Source organism: Adiantum capillus-veneris, chromosome 1, assembly GCF_014529385.1.
Source record: "Adiantum capillus-veneris isolate H3 chromosome 1, ASM1452938v2, whole genome shotgun sequence".
In the NCBI taxonomy this organism is placed as follows: Eukaryota; Viridiplantae; Streptophyta; class Polypodiopsida; order Polypodiales; family Pteridaceae; genus Adiantum; species Adiantum capillus-veneris.
This window is the reverse complement of record NC_140931.1, coordinates 148,530,245-148,557,858: the sequence shown is the minus strand read 5'-3', so window position 1 is coordinate 148,557,858 and position 27,614 is coordinate 148,530,245. Positions and strand designations below refer to the sequence as shown.

At 44.6% G+C, this 27,614-nt stretch overlaps 1 protein-coding gene across 1 annotated transcript in view; it reads right to left on the bottom strand.

The window, feature by feature from the left end:
* Positions 1 to 634: 634 nt before the first annotated feature.
* The window catches only part of LOC147465772 (28 kDa heat/acid-stable phosphoprotein-like protein), a 54,089-nt gene continuing 27,109 nt past the window's right edge, over positions 635 to 27,614 (bottom strand). The window contains exons 2-8 of the mRNA XM_086521657.1: positions 18,140 to 18,180; positions 2,252 to 2,329; positions 2,081 to 2,164; positions 1,612 to 1,646; positions 1,438 to 1,523; positions 929 to 994; positions 635 to 839 (exon numbers count right to left, since the gene is read on the bottom strand). Coding sequence (XP_086377783.1) covers positions 805 to 839; positions 929 to 994; positions 1,438 to 1,523; positions 1,612 to 1,646; positions 2,081 to 2,164; positions 2,252 to 2,329; positions 18,140 to 18,180 — 425 coding nt within the window. The 3' untranslated portion in view covers positions 635 to 804. The remainder of the gene's footprint in view (positions 840 to 928; positions 995 to 1,437; positions 1,524 to 1,611; positions 1,647 to 2,080; positions 2,165 to 2,251; positions 2,330 to 18,139; positions 18,181 to 27,614) is intronic.

Below are 27,614 nucleotides of genomic sequence, written 5' to 3'. Positions count from 1 at the left end.
CATGGACATGTTAACTTTTTGCCCAATTCAGGGTTTCATGAATAAATAAAAATATAAGCTTCTCCTGAAGCATAAGAATATGCCTTCCAATTAATAAGCAATATGCCCATGTCTATCCAGATACAAAGCTTTTCTTGCACACTTTTCTAAATGTCTCGCCTACTTCAAAACTTTAATCAACACGCTGGGTTTTCCGCACGCACGGGGGGTGGGGTTTGTGTGTGTTTTGTGTGTGTGTGTGTGTGTGTGTGTGTTCGGGGGGGGGGGGGGGGGGGGGGGGGGGGCGCTTTTGAAAGATGGCTGTTTTCAAGCCCACCCTTGTTGTCATCACTTGGATCACTTCCTTTTCCACTAAGTGATTGCTTAAGGACCTTATCGTATTAGCAAAGAGGTAAAGACAAGAAATCTCCGGGGTTGATGTAACACATAATAAAACTTTTTAACAAAATTACTTCACAATTATATTTCACTAGACAAGGAGCTACTATCTGGATTATTATCAAATCTGTCTTATCAAATCTATGAACAGAGAACAGATGTGTTACAACACATTACTTGCAACTGATATATAAAAGACCACAACTTTGCTTCCACCAAATTTTCCTGCTACCTAAATCAGGGCTACAGCAAGGAATCAGACAGCAATAGTACTTTTCACCGATTTAAAACAATTCCATAACAGAAAAGAGAATAACACCCCTGGTTCAACTGCCAATATAAATGGAATTTATATAATTTCACATCCAAGTTCAAAATATATGAGAAGCACAACCAGCTAATAAGCCATTCCTTGCATGGCTAATCTCATTTCCTGGCTTCGAGCTTCTTTGCTTCCTTTGCTGCAGCCATGAATCGAGAGCAGAAAGTAAGCAGAACCGAAACAAAGAAAACATGCACGCAAGCATAAAAGACCCGCAAAAGATTTTACCAGCTTTTTCTTCCTCGCGCTTTTTGGCTGCATCTAGCCGCTGTTGCCTAATCAGCGCCAGTCTCTCTGCAGTAGTACAAGGACACAACAAAATTAACAAGCATGCCACATCCTTGTTGCGAATTCCAGAGATATGCAGCTTCACGACTTGCTACAAATCGTATATTCAACTGACATGTGACAAAGGGTCTTGTTGATTCAGTGAATCAATTGAGCCACAACATTTTCAGTGCCATGAAGCGAGACCACTGAGTGATTGCTTAAGAACCTTAGCATATTAACAAAGGGGGAAAGACGAGAAATCACTGGAGTTGATATAACAAACCACCAATATCCCCCCCCCAAAAAAAAAACTACGGCTATCAAAATGGCCAACTGCATCTATGTTGAAGTACCCAGCTTTGATGAGATATACATAGATTAGATTAAGCCATCTTTAACCACCATAAGCTACAGAAATAACCCAAAGAATCTCCATTTTCACAATAAGAAAGAGTAGATCACATTACCTAAATCCTTTCTTGCCTGCTCTGTCTTTCCTTGCTCTTGAAGCTTCAAATACCGTTCATGAGCCCTTTGTTTCTCCAGCTCCTCTCTACCCTCAGCAAAAATAACAGATTAGCATATAGACAGATCAAGCAGTCACACGAATTACAGCTAACAGCACTGAGCTGTAAACCAACCTTTCGCGTCTGGAGAGTTCGGCTGGCCTTTCCAACTATTAACAGCCCAGAAAGCAAGAAACATACACAAAATTAGGTTGAATGTCCATTTATAATAGGAACAGATGCAGACAACACGTAAAGCCTTGCCCAAAACAGAGAAGCAGAAAACGGGCCATAATTGCTCAAGTATAGATACATTGCACATTGCACAAATGTCACAGACCACGAAGTGATGATGAAGATGAAGCAGAAAAACAGGCCATTATTGCCTCAAGTACAGCTAGAGCAATACAAAAAAAGATGGTATATCACCTTACAAGAGACTACAGACTTTCAATGGGTGCATGGAAGAAGGAACAAAATTTCAACACGACAATGCGCCAAGACATAACACCCCCACAACCAACTAGCACATACAAATACCACAGCAAGTATTACACATAGAAGAGAAATCATTTGTTATAAAAAGAATCGTTCCAGAACTTACATCTGCATCTTTTGCTTTCACACTCTTTGGTTTCACAAGGTTTGGGTTCTCAATCTCGATCAAGCCCTGAGTACCTTTCTTTTTCTGCCATGCACAAACAACATACTTCAGCTTTGGCCATCCTAGCTTTTAGGTACCTGAGGCTCCAAATTAAAGATTAAAAAACGTCACCGTCTCATTCTCATCTTCGGACTCCTCTGAATCCTCTTCAAATTTGACATCACTGTCTTCCTCTTCCTCCGGTTCCTCCTGCAGCTCAAGAAGAAACAACCTTTCAAACAATGAAAATTTTTGACATTATTATGTCATGAAGACATCTAAAATTTCACGCTCGGACAAAGCACATTGAGGTGCAATACCACTATGTTCGGGAGCAGGTTTTGGCTGAAGATCTTCACTTGGAGTATGTCCCTACAGCGGACAATGCAGCAGACATCTTGACGAAGGCTGTACCTCAGTGGACCTTGGCTTCTCACCTTCGACTCATCTGTGTTGTCTCAGCATCCGGTGCTGAGAGGGAGTGTTAAGAGTTACACCACCGTTGCTTCCCCATTTTGTACGGCTAGTGATTGTCCCAGGTTGGCAACCCATCGCAAATCATGTAGATTGCATGGGCGGACACTTTAGCACGTGTCCGGCTGGTCATTTTCTGAGCCTGGCTGGGTGCACACATTTTTAGCCATTTTTGGGCTTTTATGTTTTTGACACCAGTTACACATTTTGCCCTACCTCAACCTAAGATTCTATAAATAGAATACTTAGGGTCTTGTAGTCATTCAAATTGTGTATTGAGACCATCATTTGCAGAGCACTTGTATTCTCTCTCTCTCTCTCTCTCTCTCTCTCTCTCTCTCTCTCTCTCTCTCTCTCTCTCTCTCCCCCCAAAGGTTTCGGCGCGCGTGGCTCGCACCCTCTCTGGTGCTCACTCTCACATAACCATCAATCAAAGTGGCCGTTTGACGGGTGGTCAACAACTTCGTCTACAATCTGGAGTTCGTCCTCTTCAGAAACCTCCTTTAGGGGATCTCCCTGAAACAACTTCAACCTAGCAACATAGAAATCGTTGTGCATTGACCATGAGTTATACAACCGTACTAGAAACGGACCATACATCCTAAAAAACAACTTTGGACGCTTCTTTCCTACTCACTTAAGACATTGCTTCATGATTCTAAGATACACCTAGTCCCCTTTCTTCATAGTAACATCCTGTCGATGCTTGTTAACCTGCCATTAATAAGATTCCTGAGCCTTGCTTAGCCGAAGCTTCACAATCTCAATGATCTCATCCAAGGACTGACCCTCAGCATTGGTATTAGGCAATTGACTAACCAATCTTGTCAACAAAGACTAGAACGGACGGCCAAATGATGCCTCACACGGAGTTCTACCAAAAAACCACCAAATTGCTCAAAGAACTGAAACCACCTTGCCTAGCGATCACTCCAATGAGCAATATGCATAGATTGGAGCCAGAACAAACAGTAAAATCTCTACCATACAAAAAATGCTTATGATGCTTTAGTGAGTAAATGACACAGAGAAGTTCCTTATCGTACACCGAGTAATTCTTTTTTGCACTATTTAACTTCCTACTGAGAATACAATTGGACAACCATGTTCCTGCAGTATAGCTCCTACGGTGACGTTGCTTGCATCCATATAATCAACAAGCTGAAAATAAATAAACTTTTAACTAAAAGAGTCGAGGGAGAAGATCGACTCAGTATTTGGGACTAGAAGATGGGTTGGTCCCCCCCCCCCCGAAGAGAATCTTTACTAGGGAGTATCTTTTTACAAGCACAAAAACCTATGTAACTCCTCCATTCTAAATCTCAAACTCGATGGTCAATTCCTTCCCGTGTGGAAAATTCCTGAGAGACAAGCTCTCAATTCATTTTCCGTCTATTCCTAGAGCGAAAAGCTCTACAGACCGTTCTCGATTCCGTTCCCCGACTCTTTGAGCATATGCCGAGGCCTTCTTGCTCCTTTTCCGTGTTGGAGTACCTGCAAACGCACAAACACGAAACAACAACTCGCACTGCAAATTCACAGTTAGTACATGTCGCTCCGAGTACAGAAAACAAACTCCACGTATTGGCGTCTCTTTGAAACCAGCCCGTAGGGCAGTAGACGTAGGCTTTCACCCAAAACTTTACTTTAGATTTTAAAAACTTTGCAAATAAAAACCTGTAACGGGAATTGACACTTCAAACACACACGGCTTGGAAGCTAGAACGCTACCAAGCAAGCGCCGACATTTGTTGGCCCCAAAGACTGGCGCCCCTTTCAGTATTTCTTTATTGTATCAAAGAGGGAATAAAACCTTTGATTTCCTACGAGCTGCCCTGCATAATCCGGGCTGAAAATGACCTGTTCTGGCCCAATTTTGATAGCATAATTGTACTAAGACGCTTCACAGACAGTATCCTCACGCAAAAAAGTCTTTCTCGATGCATACGGACACTTTGCAAAACCTGGCGAGAATCTGCAGCACGCTGAATTCTCTGTTTCTGCCCTGAAAATGCACCAAATCACTCGCATAGTGGTCGCCTCACGTCCTCGGACCTCCTGGGGGTCGTTTAGGGTCGAAACCCTAAACCTGCAAAAATACACAGCAGGCTGTATTTCCCTGTTTTGGGCTCCGTTTCACTGTGCATAGAGGGTAGGCAAGCACACAGTAGCTTTGGTATCTGCAACAATCCACCATCCGAAGGAAAATGTAGCCCCACGTTTAATTTCAACGCCTCTCTCTCTCAAGCTGGAAAGTGCCCAAAAATGTGCAAATGGCACTCATGCATGGTTTTCTTGTTTTGCACCTTCCGGTCTAAAAATATCTCAACCGGTTGCTCACTTGACTTAGAGACAGAGTAATAAAATGTTCCTCTTGTCATTCTGGAGCTAATGACGCGAACAAATTTCATGGCCCAAAATAGTAGTTCCCTAAATTTTAGGAGATGCTTCCATGGCACTTCCACTGGTCATCTGACCATCTATCACCATTGGGACCACATCCAAAAATGCATTGTAGCCCAGTTATCGGGTGATCTTCTCTTCAAACTTTGAGTAGAGCCTAGACATACTTTTACTGCTCGGATTCCAGTGCCGGTCAGCCCGACCAACTCCTGGTGACAAGGCCTTCCCGTCTGCGGGTGAAACTCTCGGCCGTCGATCGTTTCACACTGGCCATACAGTGTCCGGCTATTTGAAACTTCAAAAAGAGGATCCCAAAAATTAAACAAAAATCAAGGAAAGAAACCAACAACTAAGGTTAGCAGTTGCCACGTCCTCGTGACATAACCCCCTCTTGAAATCACAAACGTCATCGATTGCCATGCCATATATACATGCCACTGATGATCTTGTGTTGTTAGCACGCTTTTATCATCGCAAGTACCCACAAGAAAGCTCATAACACATAGATACAAATGACTTAATGAGACCTTCATACTTTTGTCATTTCCATCTATAATAGAAGTGAGCATAATACCTTTAACACTTGAAGAGCGATGCCCACTTCTATCGCACTGAATCGTGTGTACTTTTGATGAGCTAGCTCCATCATTACCTCTCCTTTGAACACGTTGGGTTGGGGCATACGTAGGCTATAACCCAAAGGCCTCAAGATAAGCTACAATACAATTGGTGACTCTGACAGTTCATGCTCTTCCATCCACTTTGCATCCATAGGTGGATAGTTCTTGAACTTCACCAAATAGCATCTTGCAACCTGTCCCTTAACTTTTCTTTCCTTATGTGCCAAAATCTACTCAGGTACCAAGAACTCATCAAGTTCATCGACTTCTGGTTGATCCTCCTGTGGCACATCTTCTAGCACATCACCCACGAAAGGTCTTAAAAGACCCACGTGAAACACATTATGAATCTTCCACGTGTACTGACAATCGATTGTGGCATACCATGGTACTTAAACACATTGTACATAGACAACCGTGCCATCTAGTCAAATTTTATCTTCTTCCTGACAGGAATAAAATGGGCTTGCTTGCTGAACCTGCAAATAATGGCAATATATCATCATTCCCTTTTGGCTTCTAACTTCTTGGAAGATGAAAGATAAAATCCATAGCAATACTTTCCCATGGCTTATCCGGAATCGACAATGGTTGTAATAACCCTGGTGCCTTTTGCCTGTCAAACTTGACCTTTTGGCAAATCACGCATGCTCGCACAAAGGCATCCACATCATAGTTACTGTCACGAGGACGTGGCAACTGTTAACTATGTCACGAGGACGTGGCAACTGCTAACTTTAGTTGTTGGTTTCTTTCCAATGGGTTTTGTTTTATTTTTGAGACCTCTTTTTGAAGTAGCAAACGGTCAGACATTGTATGGCCAATGTGAACGGTAGTTTCACCCGCAGACAGGAAGTGGTCGACATTGGAATTCGTATAGTAAGAGGATGTCTAGGCTCAGAATAGGTCCCCCCGTCGCACTTAGCAAGTTGGTGGATACTAGGAAGTGAGCTCAATAAAGGCATAAAGTCAAGGTGGGATTACCAGCAGAAATATCCGACAGTTGGGCCACATTGCATTTTTGGATGCGGTCCCAATGAGGATAGATGGTCAGATGTCCACAAGGAGCCCAACAGAATCATTTCCTAAAATTTAAGGAACTGCTATTTTGGGCCACGAAATGTGTTCGCGTCATTACCTCCGGTATAACTAGGGGAACACTTTACAACTCTGCCGCGAAGTCAACTAGGCGACCAGTCGGGAGATTTTTAGGCGGCAACCCAGAAACGGGCAAAAGCTTGTAAATGCGCCAAGTGTCACTTTTCCATGAACTTGCCTCATGCAGGAAAAAAGGGCGCTGAAATTTAAGCTGGGAGGAGACTTCATTTGGGTTTTGTCACAGGTTAAGAGCTATGGAGTGCTTTCTTTCCCTCCCATGTACAATGTGGTGCTAGGAGTGATGCCCTGCACACTACACACTGCTCTCTCTCCCCCCTACGTGCAGTTATGTGATGCCCCACAAGAGGACTCTTTATTTGACTGATGTACAGTTGTGTGGGTTCATGCTTTTGTGTTGAGGCAAGAGCCTCGTTGAGTAGGAACACGGGTAGCTAGCTGCTACTCCAAAGCAGGCACCGGTGAGGGTCATAATCTCACCGTATAGGTGCAAATTCAGCGCTGTGTATGCGCAGAAAATTGATTGTTTTTCACCCATACGGACGCCAGAACCTTTGGGAATTGTGCCCCACTTGCAGAGAACAGTTTGGGGACTGTTTAGGGCTGGAAACAAGGCAAAAACCTGTTTAGGGCTGGAAACAAGGCAAAAACCAGTAAATACAACGACCTGAATTTACTATTTTTGGGCAGGAATCAGAGGGTTTACACCAGTGCAAGTGAGTTCTAGCAAGGGAATTGGTTTCGTGCAAGTTTTGGGGCTGTTATGCTGCCGAAATTTAGCCAAATCGGGTAGTATCTAGTGTGATACTAGTAAAGGATTCCCAAGACCTTACTTTGTAATTTACCCTCTCAAAGAATAAAGAAATACCGAAAGGCGCGCCAATTTTGGGGCCTACAGGTTGTCGGCGTCTCCTCGGGGCATTCTAGCTTCCGAGTCGTGTGTGTATTCAAGTGTTAATTCCCGTCGCAGGTTCTCTTTGCAAAGTGCTCTGTGTGTGTGTCTAAAGTAAAGAATTTCGGGTGAAAGCCAACGCCTACCGCCCCACGGGCCAGTTTCACTTACCAGGAATGGGAAATCGGCCGGGAAACGGGGAACGACAACATGCATGAAATGCCATTCCCTGTTTCGGATACTCACGTTTGAAACACGGAACGGGGAATCGGAACAGGAAATTGGGATGGGAACGGGGAATGGGTACCTGAAAATGGCCATTCCTTGTTACTATGAGATTCCACATCCTCAAAGTAGGCTAATAAAAGAATGTCTCTACCGCTTTCACTGTCACATCAATTCCACGATGCCCTGCATACGGTAGGACATGACTTTCTACCATGACCTTATGTCGCAATGGCCTAGTAACACAGTCTGCCATGCATCATCATAAAACCGTCTCTGAGGAGGTAGTGCTCATGACGTTGCCCATCTTGCAATTGTTTAAAGATCCTTGCAAAATCTTCATCAGTAGCATATTGTTCCTTCATGTCATCAAGATCATGATGATACAGAATTGACACAGCTGAAATTTGTGCCTGCCTTGATAACGCATCAACCACAACATTCTTCTTGCCTTCCACATGCATAATCTCGAAGTGGAACATAGAAAGAATGTTTGCCCATCGCATATGCTTTTCGGATAGCTTTGACAGTGTAAGAAGTATCGCAATGTCTGATGGTCTGTCTGGACAACAAAATCAGCACCTAAGAGGTAGTGCTTCCAACTAGAAAGCACATGAATCACGGCCAAAAGCTCTTTCTCATAGATTTGCAGAGTCTTTTCTGGCCCTTGCAAGATTCTGCTCTCGTAAGCTACTACCCGACCATCTTGCATTAGCACTTCTCCAACGCTATTGCCACACGACCACAAATGACTTCCTAAGATCTGGTAAAACAATCACGCGATCTGAAGTCAACCTTTCCTTTACGAGACTAGAAGCTGAAATCTCTTTTTGGGTCCATCTGAAAGTGACCTCTTTCTTTTGCAAAGCGTGAAGAGGTGAAGCTATCTCTGCAAAATTCATGATAAACCTTCTATAGTATTAGCAAAATCCCAAGAAGCTTCGGACATCGTGTAAAGTCTTTAAGTCACGCCATGTCTTAATAGCTTCAACCTTTGCGGGATCCATTCGGACACCATCCTTTGACACTATATGGCCAAGAAAGTGGATCGCATCCAAGAAGAATTCACATTTCTTAGGATTGACAAGTAACATGCGATTGAGCAGCTCTTCTAACACAATGGTCAAGTGACGCCTATGCTCTTCATTCTTCGAATAGACTATCCTGTCATCAAAGAATGTGCCAACAAATTTTTGATGCGAGCGGGTGAATTTCTTAGGATTGACAAGTAACATGCCATTGAGCAGCTCTTCTAACACAATGGTCAAGTGACGCCTATGCTCTTCATTCTTCGAATAGACTATCCTGTCATCAAAGAATGTGCCAACAAACCAACAAATTTTTGATGCGAGCGGATCCTATTGAACGTAGCAGGAGCATTTGTAAGACCAAATGGCATCACTAAAAACTCATAGAGACCAAATGCCGTCCTAAACGCAGTTTTGTGCACATCCTCTGGCCTTATATGAACCTGATGGTACCCACTGTTAAGGTCTATCCTGCTGAAAATTGCAGCACCCTCTAAACGGGCAAGAATATCATCAATCCTTGGAATAGGAAACCTATTCTTGATGGTATTCTTATTCAACACACGGTAGTCTATACACATGCGCCAAGAGCCATTCTTCTTTTGTACTAGGAGCATTGGGGAGCAAAAAGATGAAGAACTAGCCTGAATCAGCCCCTTCTCTAAAAGCTCCTCAACCTGCCTAAGCCTAACCCTGTAGGGAGGTCTGTTTGGTGGGCTACACCCTGGGACCAAATCTATCGTATGGTCCTCGGGCCTCTCCGGCGGCATTTTTGACGGTAATGAATCAGAAAAATAACCTTTCTTTATTTAACACAGATAAATTTGACTGACAACTTTCTAAAACATCACGTGCAAAAGCAAGTAAGCAGAAAGATGATTACAAAAGTAATAAGAGCCGAACAGATACAATAGGGACAGACTCCCCTTTGAGATTTACATTCAAAACATGAATTGTGCCCCTATGGTTAAGGGTGATCGTTTTGCCGAAGACATCCAGCACACCATGTACTCTGAACATCCACGGGATTCCCAATAGCGCATCACATCCTTCCAATGGCATGATATAGAACTCTTCAGTGTCCACATACGACTGAATATGCATACGTACTTTTCCAATAATGGGAGTAACACATTCTGAGTAGCCAGGACATGCCAACCCTGCCTCTGCCTTCATAGCTAACTCTCGTCAGATAAAGTTTGTTTTGGCACTTGGATCAAAGAAGATGAGTGCCATCTGCTCTTTGACTTTACCCCATGCTCAGCATAACTCGTTGGCATCTGTACTTGGCCTATCACCCACCATATCTGGCACCAAACCTGTCGTGGGCTTAGGCTTCTTTGCTTTTTTGTCATTTTTATCATCTGAGTCAGCTAGTCTTTTTCTCTGTGCACAATTTGCAGCAAAGTGACCAGGCTGCTCACATATAAAGCATTTATTCTCAGCCATCAAGACTGTCATAAACTGCTGACATGTCAAAGCCCTGAAGAATGGAGCCAACTTACACATGTCGACCGAGGGGCCTAAACCCTAAGAAGAACAAGTAACAGAAGAAGAAGTCCTACCAACTTATGGGGACCCCGTCCGATGGGGACCCAAGTGACATAAAAGATTAAAATAAAGCAGGACTCACACACACGTGCGCGCGCAATAACTGATGATGTGGCAGTTGTACAGACACTCCACGTTTTGTGTTGACTGATAACATGGCAGTTGTACGGAATTCCGCAAAACGAGCTGGCAGCTTTTTGGCATTGTCTTTGGACCAGAAGCTTTTGAGTTTTGAAGGCTTTTCATGTAAACTGCTTTTGGGACCTAGGGCCTTTAAATATGAGGCCATGGACTCATTCTCTGGCATGCCTCTTGGAGAAGGTGCAGAGTCTAGAGTACTGGCTTGTACTATGTTGATGCAATATAAAGAAATACCGAAAGGGGCGCCAAGGTTTGGGGCCAATACTCTCTAAGGTGGAATTCCGCCACTCCGTGTCGCGTGTCGTCTCTCTCTTTCAATTCAGTTGTTATTGAAGTGCTAAATTCAGTATGTTCTTTTCTATTGGCACGTGGTGCCCGTCTTGTGACAAAGACCTTCTTTTCCTCGAGCGACTTACGCACAAAAGGCTTCCTTTTCTGCTTTTTTGCTTGTGCTCCAGAAGTCCCGGCCGAGTCCTTATCCTTGCTGACCTTTTATGACCCCTGTGACGCTTCAAGAGCCATTTTCACAAAGGGCTTCTTCGTTGAATTTTTCTTTTGCTGCTTCCCTTTCACGTTGCCCGGAAACCCACTGTCAACAAGGCAAGACCAGTGTTGGCAACTTCCATAAGCTAAGTGAGGGTAGCCACTCTGTTCTTTGTACAGTAATCCCGAAACCCTTTAGGCAGCCCACAACAATACTTCTCAATCTACGCTGTCAGTGGCACAAACCTGTAGGAGGTTACTGAGAGCAAAGCTTTACAAAACCTCTGATTGTACTCCTGTAGGCTCTTGCAAGTAGCCCCACTGAGTTGGTGCCAATCTGTCATGACGTCAGCTTCAAATTCATCTGATAGCCACGCAAATGCAAACATTTGCTTGAATGTAGCGGGTGTCTGTCCTTGCATCATGAATGTCGTCCACCATGTAAGCGCATTGTCTTTCAAGAAAGTGACAGCTTTCCTGAACTAAGAGGCCTCTGTAAAATTCACTCTTGCATAAATTGTATCAAACTCCTGGAGGAAAGTAAGAGCCTTTGCCTTATCCTCAAAGCCGCTGAAAGTGCTAAACTTTACAGCTACACCACCTTCTTTGTAAGATTCGGTTTTTCCAATGCCCTTAAATTGTCATAAGGAATTGTCTGCAACATGGGCACTGTAGTAGGGATCATCGACATTCCTTGGCCATTGACACTTAGCATCGTAAATACCATATCTGACTGCTGTCTAGAAAAACCAACCATCTCAAAATTCCCTCTGGCACCCTAAACTGGCCATGATTGCTCTGAAAGCCTTGCTGCATGCCAATATTACCATACATGGGGTTTGGCATCATGCCTTGCATACCCCCAAACACTGTTCCTAGCATATATTGTTGGTTTCCACGCGCATAACCATCCATGCTCAAAAACACTGATCCACCCCTGAAATACCCAAGATGTAACGTGGGTGGTAGAAAAGCCTGATGCATTGCTTGGAAACTGGTTCCCTTTCCATTTAATGCAGCATGTGGACTCTGGAAGGGGGCAAGCTGAACTGGTAAAACTTGTGGAATTGACGTCCTAACCACTTATTTATGGACGAAAGCCCTTGATCCGCAACGTGCAAGTGCTCCCTATCCTGCTGGGACGCATGAAGTACCTAGGCTTGAGCCTCATTGAGCTCTTTTGGCTGTGTGAGTTGCCTTGTCTGCTATGGCACTGGTGGCGCTTGCAAAAACTCCATAAAACTTGGGTTCTGCACCAGTCAAGAAAACACATTCACAGCAGCAACCAACTGAGTCCTCAACGCATCATCTTCATGTTGCCCAGTCATAAAGCCATGCACTGGTGGAGCATTTATATCAACAAGAGGTACAGACAGAATTGGTCGTGAACTCTCGCCAACCGCAAACACTGTAGGAATTGCTTGTCTGTCCTACGAAGAGGAATCCTCTTCCATAATGCCTTTCCCTTTGTCGGCCATAGTGTAATCCCGCGTTCCTATATTGTCTTCACCAAAAACCAACCAAGGTTCACTTCTCGAGGAAAAAGTGATTTTGTCCCGACGACGGAACCATGAAACCGGCCGTAGGGCGGTAGGCGTAGGCTTTCACCCGAAACTTTACTTTAGACTTTAGGACACAGAGAAACTTTGCAGATAATTGGCACTTCAAACACGGCTTGGAAGCTAGAGCGCTACCAAGCAGACACCGACACCTGTTGGCCCCAAAGATTGGCGCCCCTTTCGGTATTTCTTTATTGTAATCAAAGGGAAATAAAATGTGTGATTTCCTACGAGCTGCCCCGTATAATCCGGGCTGAAAATGACCTGTTCTGGCCCAATTTCGATAGCATAACTGTACTAGGAGCTTCACAAACAGTATCCCCACACAAAAAGTGACTTTCTCGATGCATACCGACACTTTGCAAAACCTGGCAAGAATCTGCAGCACGCTGAATTCCATGTTTTCTGCCCTGAAAATGCGCCAGATCACTCACACAGTGGCCCCCTCGCGTCCCTGAACCTCCTCAAGGTTTTAGGGATCGTTTAAGGCCGAAACCCTACACCTGCAAAAACACACAGCAGGCTGAATTTCCCTGTTTTGGGCTCCATTTCGCAAGCCCGTCGCATCCGTAGCAAGTCCTCGAGCTCCTGCACCTATAGGGCTACTTGCCTTTTGAATCCGACGAGATTTCTCACGTGAAATCTCTCCAAAATCACCTGTACAAGGGATTAGCAACTAGCTAATCCAGTACCTGTGCAAGAGGCTCTTGCCTCGACAATCGCGCATGAACCCACACAATTGTACATAGGTCAAACGAAGAGCCCCCTTATGGGGCAGCACATAACTGCACGGAGGGGAAAGAGAGAGAAGTGAATGTTGTGCAAGGCTTCAGTTCTTGCACTTCACTGTGCATAGAGGGTAGGCAAGCACACAGTAGCTTTGGTATCTGCAACAATCCACCATACGGCTGAAAATGCAGCCCCACATTTAATTTCAACGCCTCTCTCTCTCTCTCTCTCTCTCTCTCTCTCTCTCTCTCTCTCAAGCTGGAAAGTGCCCAAAAATGTGCCAAATGGCACTCATGCATGGTTTTGCACCTTCCGGTCTAAAAATATCTCAACGGGTTGCTCAATTGATTTAGCGGCAAAGGAATAAAATGTTCCTCTTGTCATTCTAGAGCTAATGACACGAACAGATATCATGGCCCAAAATAGTAGTTCTCTAAATTTTAGGAGATGCTTCCATGGCAATTCCACTCGTCATCTGACCATCTATCACCATTGGGACCACATCCAAAAATGCAATGTAGCTCAGTTATTGGGTGATCTTCTCTTCAAACTTTGAGTAGAGCCTAGACATACTTTTACTGCTCGGATTCCAGTGTCGGTCGGCCCGACCAACTCCTAGCGACAAGGCCTTCCCCTCTACAGGTGAAACTCTTGGTCGTCGACCGTTTCACACTGGCCATACAATGTCCGGCCATTTGAAACTTCAAAAAGAGGGTCCCAAAAATTAAACAAAAATCAAGGAAAGATACCAACAACTAAGGTTAGCAGTTGCCACGTCCTCATGACATACCCCCCTCTTGATCACTTGCAGATTCTCTGCCGGAAGGACTCTTTGCTGCTAGTGTTGGGGCTTTTGTGTTACTAAGAGAGGACAGATTGCTTTAATAGGCTCCCGCACCCAACAGGAATTTGCCACGTCCTCGTGACATACCCCCCTCTTGATCACTTGCAGATTCTTTGCCGGAAGGACTCCTTGCTGCTAGTGTTGGGGCTTTTGTGTTACTGAGAGAGGACAGGTTGCTTTAATAGGCTCCTGCACCCAACAGGAATAGCCGTTGCAGAGCCGCCAGATTACCTGCAAGAGGTAGCGCTAGAAGAGCGGGGGGGCTGGCAGTGCTTTTTGAGAGAGAGAGAGAGAGAGAGAGAGAGAGAGAGAGGGTTGCATTAGATTCAGTCGTACAACTCCAGCGCTTGCCTTTTCTATTGAGGCTTGGTTTATTAATTGGGTTTAATAAGTGGGCAGCCGGTCTTTTTTTTTTTTAAATGTGAACCTGGGCAAAACTCAATAAAACTGAGTGAGTTGAAAGTTGATGCTACACAGTCACATTCGAGGCATCCCTGAAAACAGTTCTCAGGCACGGATGCAATGCAAACACAGATTCCTCGCAAGAGAGTATCTGCTCTTCCCGAAAAACGCCTGAAAATATTCCGCTTTTTAGAAAAAGCTTCTCAGAACCCATCTTTATTCTTGTGCTTGCGTCTTTACGCGTATTTCTTTTTCCAATTCAGGTTTCCTACCAGACCAACATAATATTCCCTTTTCGATGCTCCCGTCACCCATCACATGACGCATCAAGAATATCCGTTTCCCAGTCTCTCCTACTGAACTAAAGGTACAACCACTTCCCGATGCTTAATGTCACCCATTATATGCACATCAGAGTTGTCCGTTCATGATGGCTTTTAATAATTCCCGTAGATCTACAGTTCCTAACCTTACGGTTCAAGTGCACACATTTGAATATCCTAATTTCAATAAATAGAAATTACTCAAAAAAATAAGAAAATAGACCGTTCAGCAACACCCATCAAGAGGTAGAAATGCACATATGTGAGCTACGAACTCATGGCTATAGCAGGGTTGCCCATGGTAGGTAGTACAGGCTGCAAGTATGCAACCATTGCCTTTAGGCAGCTCCATGATGGAAAACTTGCAGCATTACACAGTAGCCTTGTGCCAAGGCCTCCACAATATACTACTTACATAAAGCCAATACGAGCTCAGCCCTTGAGCCTCTGAGCTTGTAGTAGCCAACGGGCTAGCCTCTACCACAAGAAGTATCCCATACGACCAAGCCCACACCAAACAGGTGTGCAGGCAGAGTTGCCAAAGTATGGTGATCACGCACGATAGATCACAAACGAGCCAAGGGTCCTATTAATGGGATTCTTTAATTGTCTTAACCATAGGGCCATGTTCACACTAAATTGGACATAGCTCAAGTACCCATCCTTATGTCTAGGGACGTAACAGTGCGACTTGTGTCACGTGACACATCCAACCCCATGTGTCCGTGGACAAGCTGCAGCATGACCAGGGTTCAGTTCAATCAAGTCAGTCTAGAATAGAAAGTGATCTGACACTTTTGTGAGTCTGTTCGCAAACCGTGCATGTCCAGACACTTAGTAGATGCATATCCTTTGGTTACACATGGCATGATCATCAGCATTACCATCAGAATCCATCAGGATCATTTTCCAATGCATTAAACCTATTTTCCCTTATTTTGACATTTTTCGCTTATTTATTAAGTGACTTTTGTTGGGAGCTGGGTAGGGCAATTTGCATAAGATAATATATAAGGAAACAAGAGCTAGCACTTTCTGGTAGAAGAGGCAGCAGGAGCATTGCTCAACAGGCAACTTCTCAAGCAAGAACCATCAAGCCTGGCATTTTCTGGCAAGAAGCCCAGCGTTTGAAGGCCCCCACTTCAGCGATTTCAGCCCATCCACTTGGCGATTTCAGCTCTTTCCATGCTAGCGTTTTGGACACCAGCAGGTCAGCATTTCTAGCCTTGAAGGCCTTGCGATTTCAGTCCCCTTAGACAGCGTTTTTCAGCCCTGCTGCTGCCGTGCCTTCAGCCCCATGACCAGCATTCTTGAGCAGCATTAACAGCGTTTTTGGACCACTACAGCAGCATTTACACCTGCAGTAGTTAGCGTTTGGAATACCAGCAAATTCAGCAAGTAAAGGGGCTGCAGACATCAGCGTTTTTCAGCCTAAGAAGACCAGCAAGTCAGCGTTTTACAAACAGCAAGAACAGCATTCTTTCAGCAGAGTAATCGTCTTCGCCGTTCTCATCGTCGTCGTCGATTCTATCCTAGCCATACCTTGCAGCAGCATCTTGTACCAAATTGTGCAATCAATAGAATAGACTTCTCTCGCCATCGAGAGAAGGGCCCTTGGAGGAGGGTTTTACAACATCTCTGGTGTCGTTTTCTTCTCTCTCATTTTGTACCAGATTGTGCAATCAATAGAATAGACTTCTCTCGCCATCAAGAGAAGGGCCCTTGGAGGAGGGTTTTACAATATCTCAAGTGTCGTATTCTTCTCTCTCTATCTCTCAGTCTCGGCACCTTCATTCACAATGTCCATCCACTTTGTTTGTGTCCATTGCACTCTCTCACTAAAGGAACGGAAGGCTCTCCCTTCCGTAAGTAAAAGGAACCTTGAGCACAGTTCGGAGCACTCATCTTGAGCAAAGTTCAACATTCACTTCCGCGGCACCTTACAACTAGTTAGCTATAGAAATGCATCTTTGCATAGCATTGTCTCTAAGAAAACTAGCGACTCAAGAGATCTTTGATTTTTCAATGTAGTTCCCCAGAGCATAGATATTGTCAAACTATTGCAGGAACTGTAAGGCTTTCTTTCTATCTTCCACTCTCGAAAAGAAGAAATTTGACCATAGATCCATCATCCTTCAAGTCCCTTGGCTGATGCGGTGCAAATCCAGAATGTAGATAATAGGGGTAGGCATACATTATACCCAAGTGGCGGTGGGGGAGGTGGTGGCAACGGCAATGGCAAAGGTGGTTGCACCAGGTAGAAGTCAAATGGCTACACCATGTCCTAAGAACTCCCCCCATTAGAATAGAGGACTGTGTAGGTTGTCAGGAGGAGGCCCTTGTGCTTTCTGGTGTTGAAGGAGGAGAAACAACCTCAGGCAACAAAGGCGGTAACATGTAGTTCAGAAACTATTGAAAGCTTTGCATAATCGGGAGATTCTGTTGAGGGTACCCCAAGAGTATGTCACGAAATTCATCAAGGAGGAACTACATGTACTCTGTAGAATCAAGAAGCGCCATCTACCTCTGTATGTCCTTAAAGGGACCCGTATGCTTTCTTGAAAGTAGACGCCTACAACTCTGATACCACTGCAAGAATCCACACGAGACACGAAGCAACTAAGTTCCACTCATAGACTTCACTGTCCCCAAGACCCTCGCGCCCCTTTCAGTATTACCGTATATTGCTTCAATTGGTTTCAAGTTCAAAGGCAGCTCCTCTGCTTCTTGCAATTGGGAACCCCCTATACATTTGAAGGCCCTTGGCCTCTCAAAAGCGCTGTTATGAAAAGCTTCACATCTAAAAGCAAATAGGCTAAAATCTGGCACAAAGTCTACGCAAAATTTGAGTCCTTGGGTTCTCTCAAACCCGTCAAGCGAGTCCTTCAAGGTTGGTACTAATGTCCTAACCCCTTTAGTCTTCAAATTGGGTTTTTAGGCTCCTCGGCCACCTTCTGCAAGTTGGTCAAATCTGCCACCTTGCCAATTTGTAACACAACGGTGGATGAATGCTACACTCTCTCTTATCAACTATCCTGTTAAAAAGATAAGAAAAACAGTCCCATTTCAGCACAATCCTATCCATTCATGGCTTCACTTAGAAGGAACTCCTGAAATATAAAAACACTAGAGCGTAACTCTTACTTATTTGATTTCAATCAAAAATCGTATATTTGTAAAACTGCAAGTGTGAACTTCAAAATATTAAGCACTTAAAAAGACTTCTTTACCTTCTTACTAAAGCCTCGAGCCCTCTGAGAGGTACCTGCAGCTGAAAAGCATTTCAAGAAAAACCATCAGATAGCAGAACAAAAATGAGAGTGGGGCAACGATAGAGATTGAAAGACAGAAGACACAAAAAGAAGACATGAAAGAGAGAGAGAGGTATACCAAAGACTGCGAGAGAGAGTAAAAATGAACTAGAGGAAGAGTGAAGCATGGATTTGCATAAACAATAGACAAAGAAAACTAAAATTTGAAAAGAAAGTAAAATTCTAGAAGCAATTTCATGATTTTCACAGCATAGAACTTGAGATAGCACAGACATAGATAACCTTAAATTGATAAAGCTTTCTAGTTAACGGAGGCAAAACTCACGAAGTGAACACGGCGTAAGTTCAGCTGTTTACAGCAATTCAACATATGTGTATAAATCATAGTTACACGGGACGGGGGGGACGGGGGGGACGGGCCCTAGGGCCGGGGGACAGCCGTAACCGGGCCGGGAATGGAAGGGAACGCCGGGGGACGGACGGAAATCGAGCCGGACGGGCGGGTCGCAGGGGGGACGGACCGGGGACGGCAGGGGACGGACCGGGGTCGGACGGAACAGATTCAAATTTTTGCCCGTTTTTGACCGTTTGCAACGGATCTATGCAGCCCCAACTGCCATATTTTTGGAGCCTTGGCCCTTGGGAGGCTATAAAAGGCTCCCTTGGGCCTCTTAATACTCATAGTCTCAATGCTCATTCCATTTCCCTCAAGCTCAAGGCTCAAGCTACTCAAGTCTCAATCATCAATGCTTTCCTCTCTACTCAATGCTCATTGCTCAAGCTTGAAGCATGACCATTGACTACTCTACACTCTAGTCTCCACTCTCAAGTCTCTCCCTCTTCTACCCACTTTGAAGCTCTCCTTTACTCTCTCTCCACACAAGCTCTCCTCTAACTCTTCTAACTTCTAAGCTCTACTCTCTCGAGTCTCTCCACCATCATGTCATCTCAAGCCAACTCCACTTCTCAAGCCGCTTCTTCTCGAAGGAGGCCCGCCGTGCAAACGTGGTCGTGGTGGGATGAAGTCGACTTTAGCTCGCGTGGCAAAGGTGGCGGTGCAAGACCATGGACGTGCAAGCTATGTCCATACAAGAGATCGGGTGGTTCAAACAAAGTCTGAGCCCATCTTCTTCATGAACCCGGTCACGAGGTGAAGTTTTGCCCTCATGTAGCTCACGAGAAGAGGTTGGATCTTCTTGAGAAGCTCACGGTGTATGAGGTTGCGGAAGCGGCCAAGAGGGGCCGTTTTGTTGCCGTTGATCCCTCCGCCACGGCAACACCGCGAGAGCAAAGGGAAGCCAACCTTGACGACATCTCTCGAACCTTCAAGAGCCATGGATCTACACCGTCCTCTTCCGTTCCACATCGCCAAACCACTCTCAACGAAAATTGGAATCCTAAATTGAAGGAAGAGGTGGATAGGTCGGTTGCCCGATTCTTCTTCCACGACCACATTGCCTTCCATGCTTCGCGGTGAGTTTCCCATGGCATATGCACATTGCAATCTTCCATTTTGTATTCATAATGGGTTATAACTTCTCGACTCTCGACTCTCCATACTAACACAACATGCTCTATTTTGTGTGGATAGGTCTCCATACTTTCGAACCATGGTTACGAAAATAGGGGAATATGGCTCCTCTTATGTGCCACCTTCATCAGAGAGGCTTCGCACCACCCTCCTTGACAAAGAGAAGCTTGCCGTGGAGCAAGCGGCCCAAGCAACAAAGGATTTGTGGGAGACCAATGGCGTCTCTCTTCTTGTAGATGGATGGAGTGACACCCGCAAGCGGTCCATCCACGGGGTGGTGGCCTACTCTCGCGGGGAGATGTACTTTGTGGAGTCACATGATGCATCCGATAGTGGCAAGGCCGCCGAGATGCTTACTGCGGAGTGGACAAGCACCATAGAGATCACCGGCCCGGAGAGTGTCCTTTGTATGGTTGCAGATGGAGAGGCGTCAAATAGGGCAATCGGAGCTATCATTGAGGGCATGTATCCCAGCATCCATGTCACATTTTGCATGGCGCATTGCCTCAATAACCTCCTCAAGAACATAGGGAACTTGTCATGGATTTCACCCACCATTGGTGACGCCTCTCGAATTGTCTCCTTTGTGCTCAACCATCAAAAAGTGCGCCATGAATTCTCAAAAAGGAGCCACTTGTCCTTGCTCAAATATTCAGAGACAAGATTTGTATTTAATTGGCTTATGCTAGGCCACTTGTCTACATGTGGCGGAGCCTTAAGGGGCCTCTTTCTCAGTGATGAGTTCCAGGCCATGCCGGAGTCTACATCAGCAGTAGGATTGAAATGCCGAGAATGGGCCGACGACGCCGCTTGGTGGGAGGAGGTAAGGACTCTTGACGCCATGGTCAAGCCTATTCTACACCTACTTCGAGTGGTGGATGGCTTGCAGCCATGCATTGGCAAAGTCTACGAAGCCATGGATCGGATGATAGAGGCACTTGAGAAGCTTGTGCCTGACCCTGTTCAATATGCGGAGATTCATGGCTTGTGTGAGTCGAGGCGGAATGGATACTACTCTCCACTTCATGCGGCAGCTTATGTGCTTGACCCTGAGTTTCAAGGAAGGCGTCAAGAGACCGACAAGGAGGTGAGCAAAGGATGGCGGCTTGCATTGGAGCGCCTTGAGCCTAGCAGTGACATTAGGCGCAAGATTAGAGACGAGCTACTCAACTACAGGCAAAAGAAGGGCTCCTATGGATGTGTAGATGCACAGCTTGATCGCAACAAGATTGGCTCGGTTTTGTGGTGGGAGGACTATGGAGGAGATGGCCCACATTTGCAGCGCTTGGCTGTTCGTGTCCTTAGCCAAGAATGTACCACTAGTTTCTTGGAGCAACTATGGAGTGTGTACAGCCACATTGCCTCTAAGAAGAGGAAACGCCTTGGGGTTCAGAGGGCCAATGATTTGGTGTTTGTGAGCGCTAACTTGCGCATGCTTGCCAAGAGCGTCACACACAAGGCAGATCCTTTCACTGAGTGGGAGATGGCACAAGAGAATCCATCTATGGCCGATACTCTTTTGGAGGAGCTAGAGGAGGATTTCGAGCCTCAATGCGAGCCTCCCGAGCCCTTATACGTCGCTGACGACCTCGACTACTACGACGATGTGGAGATTCAACAGGCGAGAACTTCTTGAGTTTGATGATCATTGATCACTCGACTCTCGAGTCTAAACTCTTGAGTCTACGACTCTACCTACTACATAGCCCTTTGTACTTTTTGTTATCCTTGAGGCCTCAGGCTTGTCCTAAGTCCTTTAGGCTTTTTGACTCTTGAGCCCTTGTGGCATGCACTTCTCATTTTGTATCCATCAATCATCGATGTTTTATAATTTATTAGCACATTTCAGCCTATATGACTCGTGTTCTTTGGTCTATTTAGTGTAAATTTATGGTCAAAGTGATGCTCTATGTGTGTGGCATGTGTGTAGGTCAAAAAATGCCAAAAAAACTCTCTTTTTTTTTTGCCGTTTCGACCCCCGTCCCCGTTTCTTGACTTTTGCCGTCCCGACCCCGACCCGCCGTCCCATGTAACTATGGTATAAATATCTATACATACATACATACACACACACATATATATGTGTGTGTATGTGTCTACATACATACATATATGTGTGTGTATGCGTGTGTGTAAAAATGTGTATATGTGAAATACAAATGTTTTGTGTATTGATATACATAAATATATGTGTTGAGAGAGAGAGAGAGAGAGAGAGAGAGAGAGAGAGCTCTCACTTCTAGAATCTTCCTTCACTCCCTAGTCCCTAGCCATTGATGTATCACTCATCTTTTGTCACTCTCTAACTCTGGTGGTTTATCGTTTTCCCCCCTATGGTTTGTGGTTATTGTTGTACTTCAAGGGTATTTTCACTATCGGTTCTGGTGCACGTGATGCCAACAAGCTTTGTGATTTGCTTGCGTAACACAACAGGGTATAAACCCTCCTTTTCCTACAAAAAAGGAGGAGAGAGGAAGCGGACGCCATGGTGTATAAATCTCTCCTCGTTAGGAGAGGGCAATGTACGAAATACAAACATACATATATATATATATATATATATATATATATATATATATATATATATATATATATATACATATATATATATATATATACATACATATAGATACTCCAAGTCGAGAACCTACCGCGACAGCACAAATAATCACTTCAAAACAATTCGTAGTTCACAATTGATTCGACGCTGGCCCAGCGGAGTTCTGTGCCTACAGATATTGGCCCCAAAGACAGGTGCCCCTTTCGGAATTTCTTTTTGTATTAATCTGTGTTCAAAGTACAAGAGTGCGGGCAGGCACTCACACTCGGACTCTGCGTCTAGATGCTCTAAGTTATGAGTGGCCTACCTGCTTATTTATAGATTACAAGGGATGCCAAAAGCAGAGCCCCAAAAGCTGGTAAACTCAAAAAATTTAAAAGCTCTAAAAAATAAAGCAAAGGTTCTTTCTCTCTCTTTCTCTGATGCTTTAGTAAAATAAAGCAACTTTTAAAATTGCGTGGAATTCCAGCCTGGAGTAGCTTTTCAACTTTAGTAAAATCCGCCGCGATTTGCGGACTGCCACGTCAACAATCGTACGGAATTGCCACGTCAACAGTCAGCCGGCCTAGCACGCGGGTGTCCGTACAGTTGCCACATGTAAATCAGCCAGCCAGTCCGGGGTGTTGCCCAGCAGTGTCCAAGCATGACATGTCACCAATTTGTGACATTACCCCCTCTTGAAAGCATTGTAATCGCCCTGGATTACACCTGCAAAGCAGACAAAAGCAATAAACTGGCTTAGCAGACACTAACTGTTAGTACCTACGCACTAGGAACACACATCTAGCACATGTACCAATCGACAGTCACATCACACGACATCACAGGACATCACTTGACAACACAGGACATCACATGACAAATTACATTCAACATTCATTTGGATCTTAGACCATAATTTATCAGCAATGCAGTTAGCAATCGCATCTAGATCCACTCAAGGACTATTAGATGCCCGATTGACTAACCCCTATTGCAACCATGTCTATTCGAGATCATTTAGACCAAAATGCTGCAATCATTTCATCTATCAGTTCCTACACTTAAAAACAAGTCAAGAACAAATCAGTTTCATATTTCGGAATTCTATTTCATAAAGTCATACAACAAAATACTGTCAAATCTCAGTATCCCTAAAGCTCAAAGAGACATCAGTGACTCTAGTATTTAAAAATAAAGGCATCTGTTGACAAAGGAGAGGAGCAACTCCCCTCTTGTGCAAACCCACTACACCAGATCTCAGCTACACCAGATCTCAGCTGAATTCTGGGTTCCATTGAAATAGACTATGCTAGACCAAAAGCTTCAAGGTGAAGTTTCATAATCTGAGGAGTATCTACTAGGTCCTCCTCCTCCATCTACTTTGCATCCAGTGCAGGATAGTTCTTGAATTTAACCAAGAACCGCCTTCTTACTTTACCCTTATTCTTTCTATCCTTATGTGGCAAAATCTGTTTTGGAACAAGGATCTTCTCGTTTTCCTCCACTTTGGGTTGCTCATCGGGCTCCCCATCTTCCAACACATCACCTTTAAAAGGTTTCAAGAGACTCACATGAAAAGCATTGTGAATCCTCCAAGTGTCAAGCAGTTTCAGTCGGAAGGAAACATCCTTGATCTTTTCGGAGATCTGGAAAGGTCCGTAGTATCTCATACTAAGCTTTGGAAAAAGCCTCTCCTTTCCATTTTTCTTTCTCAGGCGTGCCTTCTCAAAACGTAAGAGCACCCAATCATCCTCCTTCAATTTCAAATCGCGACGATGGCGATCCGTTGCCTTTTTCTGTCTTTCCTAAGATTTCTGCAAAGCCTCGTGGACCTTGGCAATAGCCGTATCTAAGTCGCGCGTATACTCATCAACTTCAAAAATCTTATCTTTCGTCAGGGTAGTTTTCGTACGACGTACGGAACGTCTCGTTCTGTACTGCGGGTCACGTACCGTCCCGCACGTTTCGTACGTTTTGTACGTTTTTTTTTTTTTTTTTTTTTGGGGGGGGCAAAATTCACAATTGTGAATGGATTACGTTGAGCAGCCCAACTCTCTCTCTCTCATGCTCTAGCCTCTTCCTATTTAAGCAATGCCTCTCCATCTTGTTCTCCAACACTTCCAAGCTCTCAATGCTCATTGCTCTCAAGCTCTCAATGCTCTCAATGCTCTCACTGCTCAATGCTCCCATGTTCTAGCTCTCAAGTGACAAGCTCTAGAGACTAGAGTCTTGCCTCTCCATCTTCTCTCCATTGGGTCTCTCCCTCTCAAGCTCCCATTGAAGATCTCATAATGTCAAGTTTCTTTAAGTGTAAAGTTTAAACCCAAGGGCCTGAGCCTTAGACGTAAGAATTCTTTGTTTTTTTATTTTGAACGTACGTAACGTCATCGTACATCTTAATATTTTTTAGTTCGTTTAGTACCGCACATCATCGTACGTGTACAAAACGTACGGGACCGTACGAGACCACTATGTCTTTCGTGCTTAGGAAGGGTGGAACCTTCGTAGCACCTTCAACAATCTCAAATGGCACCTTCCCCGTCGATGAGTGTATCGTGTTGTTGTAGGCAAATTCCACCAAAGGTAGATACTTTTCCCATTGAGTCTTCTAATCCGAGATATAAGACTTCAATAAATCTAAAACCAATAAATTGGCAATCTCAGATTGCCCGTCGGTCTGCGGGTGGAAAGATGACGAGAATTGCAACCGCGTGCCAATGTTCTCCCAAATTGCCTTCCAAAAAAAACTCGTGAATCTCGGGTCCCTGTCGAAGACAATCGTCTCAAGCATGCCACAGTCTCGCTAAGTGATCCAGCTTGATTGTTTTCTTCATTGGAATGAAATGAGCCTGCTTGCTAAATCTGTCAATACCAGTCCACATACCATCGTGACCACTCTGTGTTCTTGGGAGATCAAAAATGAAATCCATCCCAATACTTTCCCATGGGCGGATCGGTATGGGCAAAGGCTGTAACAATCCCTGTGCTTTATGCCTGTCAAACTTGACCTTCTGGCATATCAAGCACCTGCGCACAAACTCGTCCACATCCTTCTTGAGTCTCGACCAAAAGAAGTATCTCTCTACCCCTTTCATGGTAGTAGCAATGTCACGGTGACCCCGTAAAAGGTCATAACCTTTTCCCTCAACAGTTGTGTAACGCACAATATGGTTTTTCTCATCAGGTAGCCATCCCGAATGGAATATCCCGCTATTGTCTCCCCATCCCATATACGTGTGAAAACATCTGCAAAATCCGTATCTGTGGCACACTGGACAACCACATCTTCGAAGCTCCTATGATGTATTGCGGAAATAGCTAGAACCAACGGCTTCTGAGACAAAGCATCTGCCACCAAATTCTTTTGACCCTGAACATGGACAATCTGGAAGTGAAACTGTGACAAGATGTTCGTCCACCGCATCTGCTTTTCAGATAGCTACTTCTGTGACAAGTAGTATCTGAGGAGTATCTGCTAGGTCCTCCTCCTCCATCCACTTCGCATCCAATGCAAGATAGTTCTTGAATTTAACCAAGAACCGCCTTCTTACTTTACCCTTATTCTTTCTGTCCGTATGTGGCAAAATCTGTTCTGGAACAAGGATCTCCTCGTTTTCCTCCACTTTGGGTTGCTCATCGGACTCCCCATCTTCCAACACATCACCTTTAAAAGGTTTCAAGAGACTCACATAAAAAGCATTGTGAATCCTCCAAGTGTCAGGCAATTTCAGTCGGAAGGAGACATCGTTGATCTTTTCGAAGATCTGGAAAGGTTCGTAGTATCTCATACTAAGCTTTGGAAAAAGCCTCTCCTTTCCCTTTTTCTTTCTCAGGCGTGCCTTCTCAAAACGTAAGAGCACCCAATCATTCTCCTTCAATTTCAAATCGTGACGATGGCGATCCGTTGCCTTTTTCTGTCTTTCCTGAGATTTCTGCAAAGCCTCGTGGACCTTGGCAATAGCCGTGTCTAAGTCGCGCGTATACTCATCAAATTCAAAAATATTATCTTTCATGCTTAGAAAGGGTGGAACCTTCGCAGCACCTTCAACAATCTCAAATGGCACCTTCCTCGTCGATGAGTGTATCGTGTTGTAGGCAAATTCCACCAAAGGTAGATACTTTTCCTATTGAGTCTCCTGATCCGAGATATAAGACTTCAATAAATCTAAAACCAATGAATTGGCAATCTCAAATTGCCCGTCGGTCTGCAGGTGGAAAGATGACGAGAATTGCAACCGCATGTCAATGTTCTCCCAAATTGCCTTCCAAAAAAAACTCGTGAATCTGGGGTCCCTGTCGAAGACAATCATCTCAGGCATGCCACAGTCTCGCTAAGTGATCCGGCTTGACTGTTTTCTTCATTGGAATGGAATGAGCCTGCTTGCTAAATCTGTCAATACCAGTCCACATACCATCGTGACCACTCTGTGTTCTCGAGAGATCAAAAATGAAATCCATTGCAATACTTTCCCATGGGCGGATGGGTATGGGCAAAGGCTGTAACAATCCTTGTGCTTTATGCCTGTCAAACTTGACCTTTTGGCATATCAAGCACTTGCGCACAAACTCGTCCACATCCTTCTTGAGTCTCGGCCAAAAGAAGTATCTCTCTACCCCTTTCATGGTAGTAGCAATGTCACGATGACCCCGTAAAAGGTCATAACCTTTTCCCTCAACAGTTGTGTAACGCACAATACAGTTTTTCTCATCAGAAGCCATCCCGAATGGAATATCCCGCTATTGTCTCCCCATCCCGTATCCGTGTGAAAACATCTGCAAAATCCGTATCTGTGGCATAATGGACGACCATATCTTCGAAGCTCCTATGATGTATCGCGGAAATAGCTAGAACCAACGGCTTCCGAGACAAAGCATTTGCCACCAAATTCTTTTGACCCTGAACATGGACAATCTGGAAGTGAAATTGTGACAAGATGTTCGACCACCGCATCTACTTTTCCGATAGCTGCTTCTGTGACTAGTAGTGTAAACTCTAATGGTCTGTAAAGACAGTAAAATTCGCTCCAAGTAGGTAGTGCCGCCACTTAGTAAGAGCATGGATGACCGCCAAAAGCTCTTTCTCATAAATCTCTGATGTCAATTCCGGCCTTGAGAACAATCGGCTCTCGTAAGCAATGACATGGCCTTCTTGCATTAAGACCGCACCCAAACTGCGACCACAAGCATCACAATATACTTCAAATGACTTCTGCAAGTCCGGCAAAGTCAAAACTGGTCCCGTAGTCAATTTCTCTTTCAATGTTTGAAAGGCAATCACCTATGTGGGTCCCACAAGAAAGGGACTCCTTTCTGTGTTAAGATATGCAAAGGGGAAGCAACCTCTGCAAACTTTCGAATGA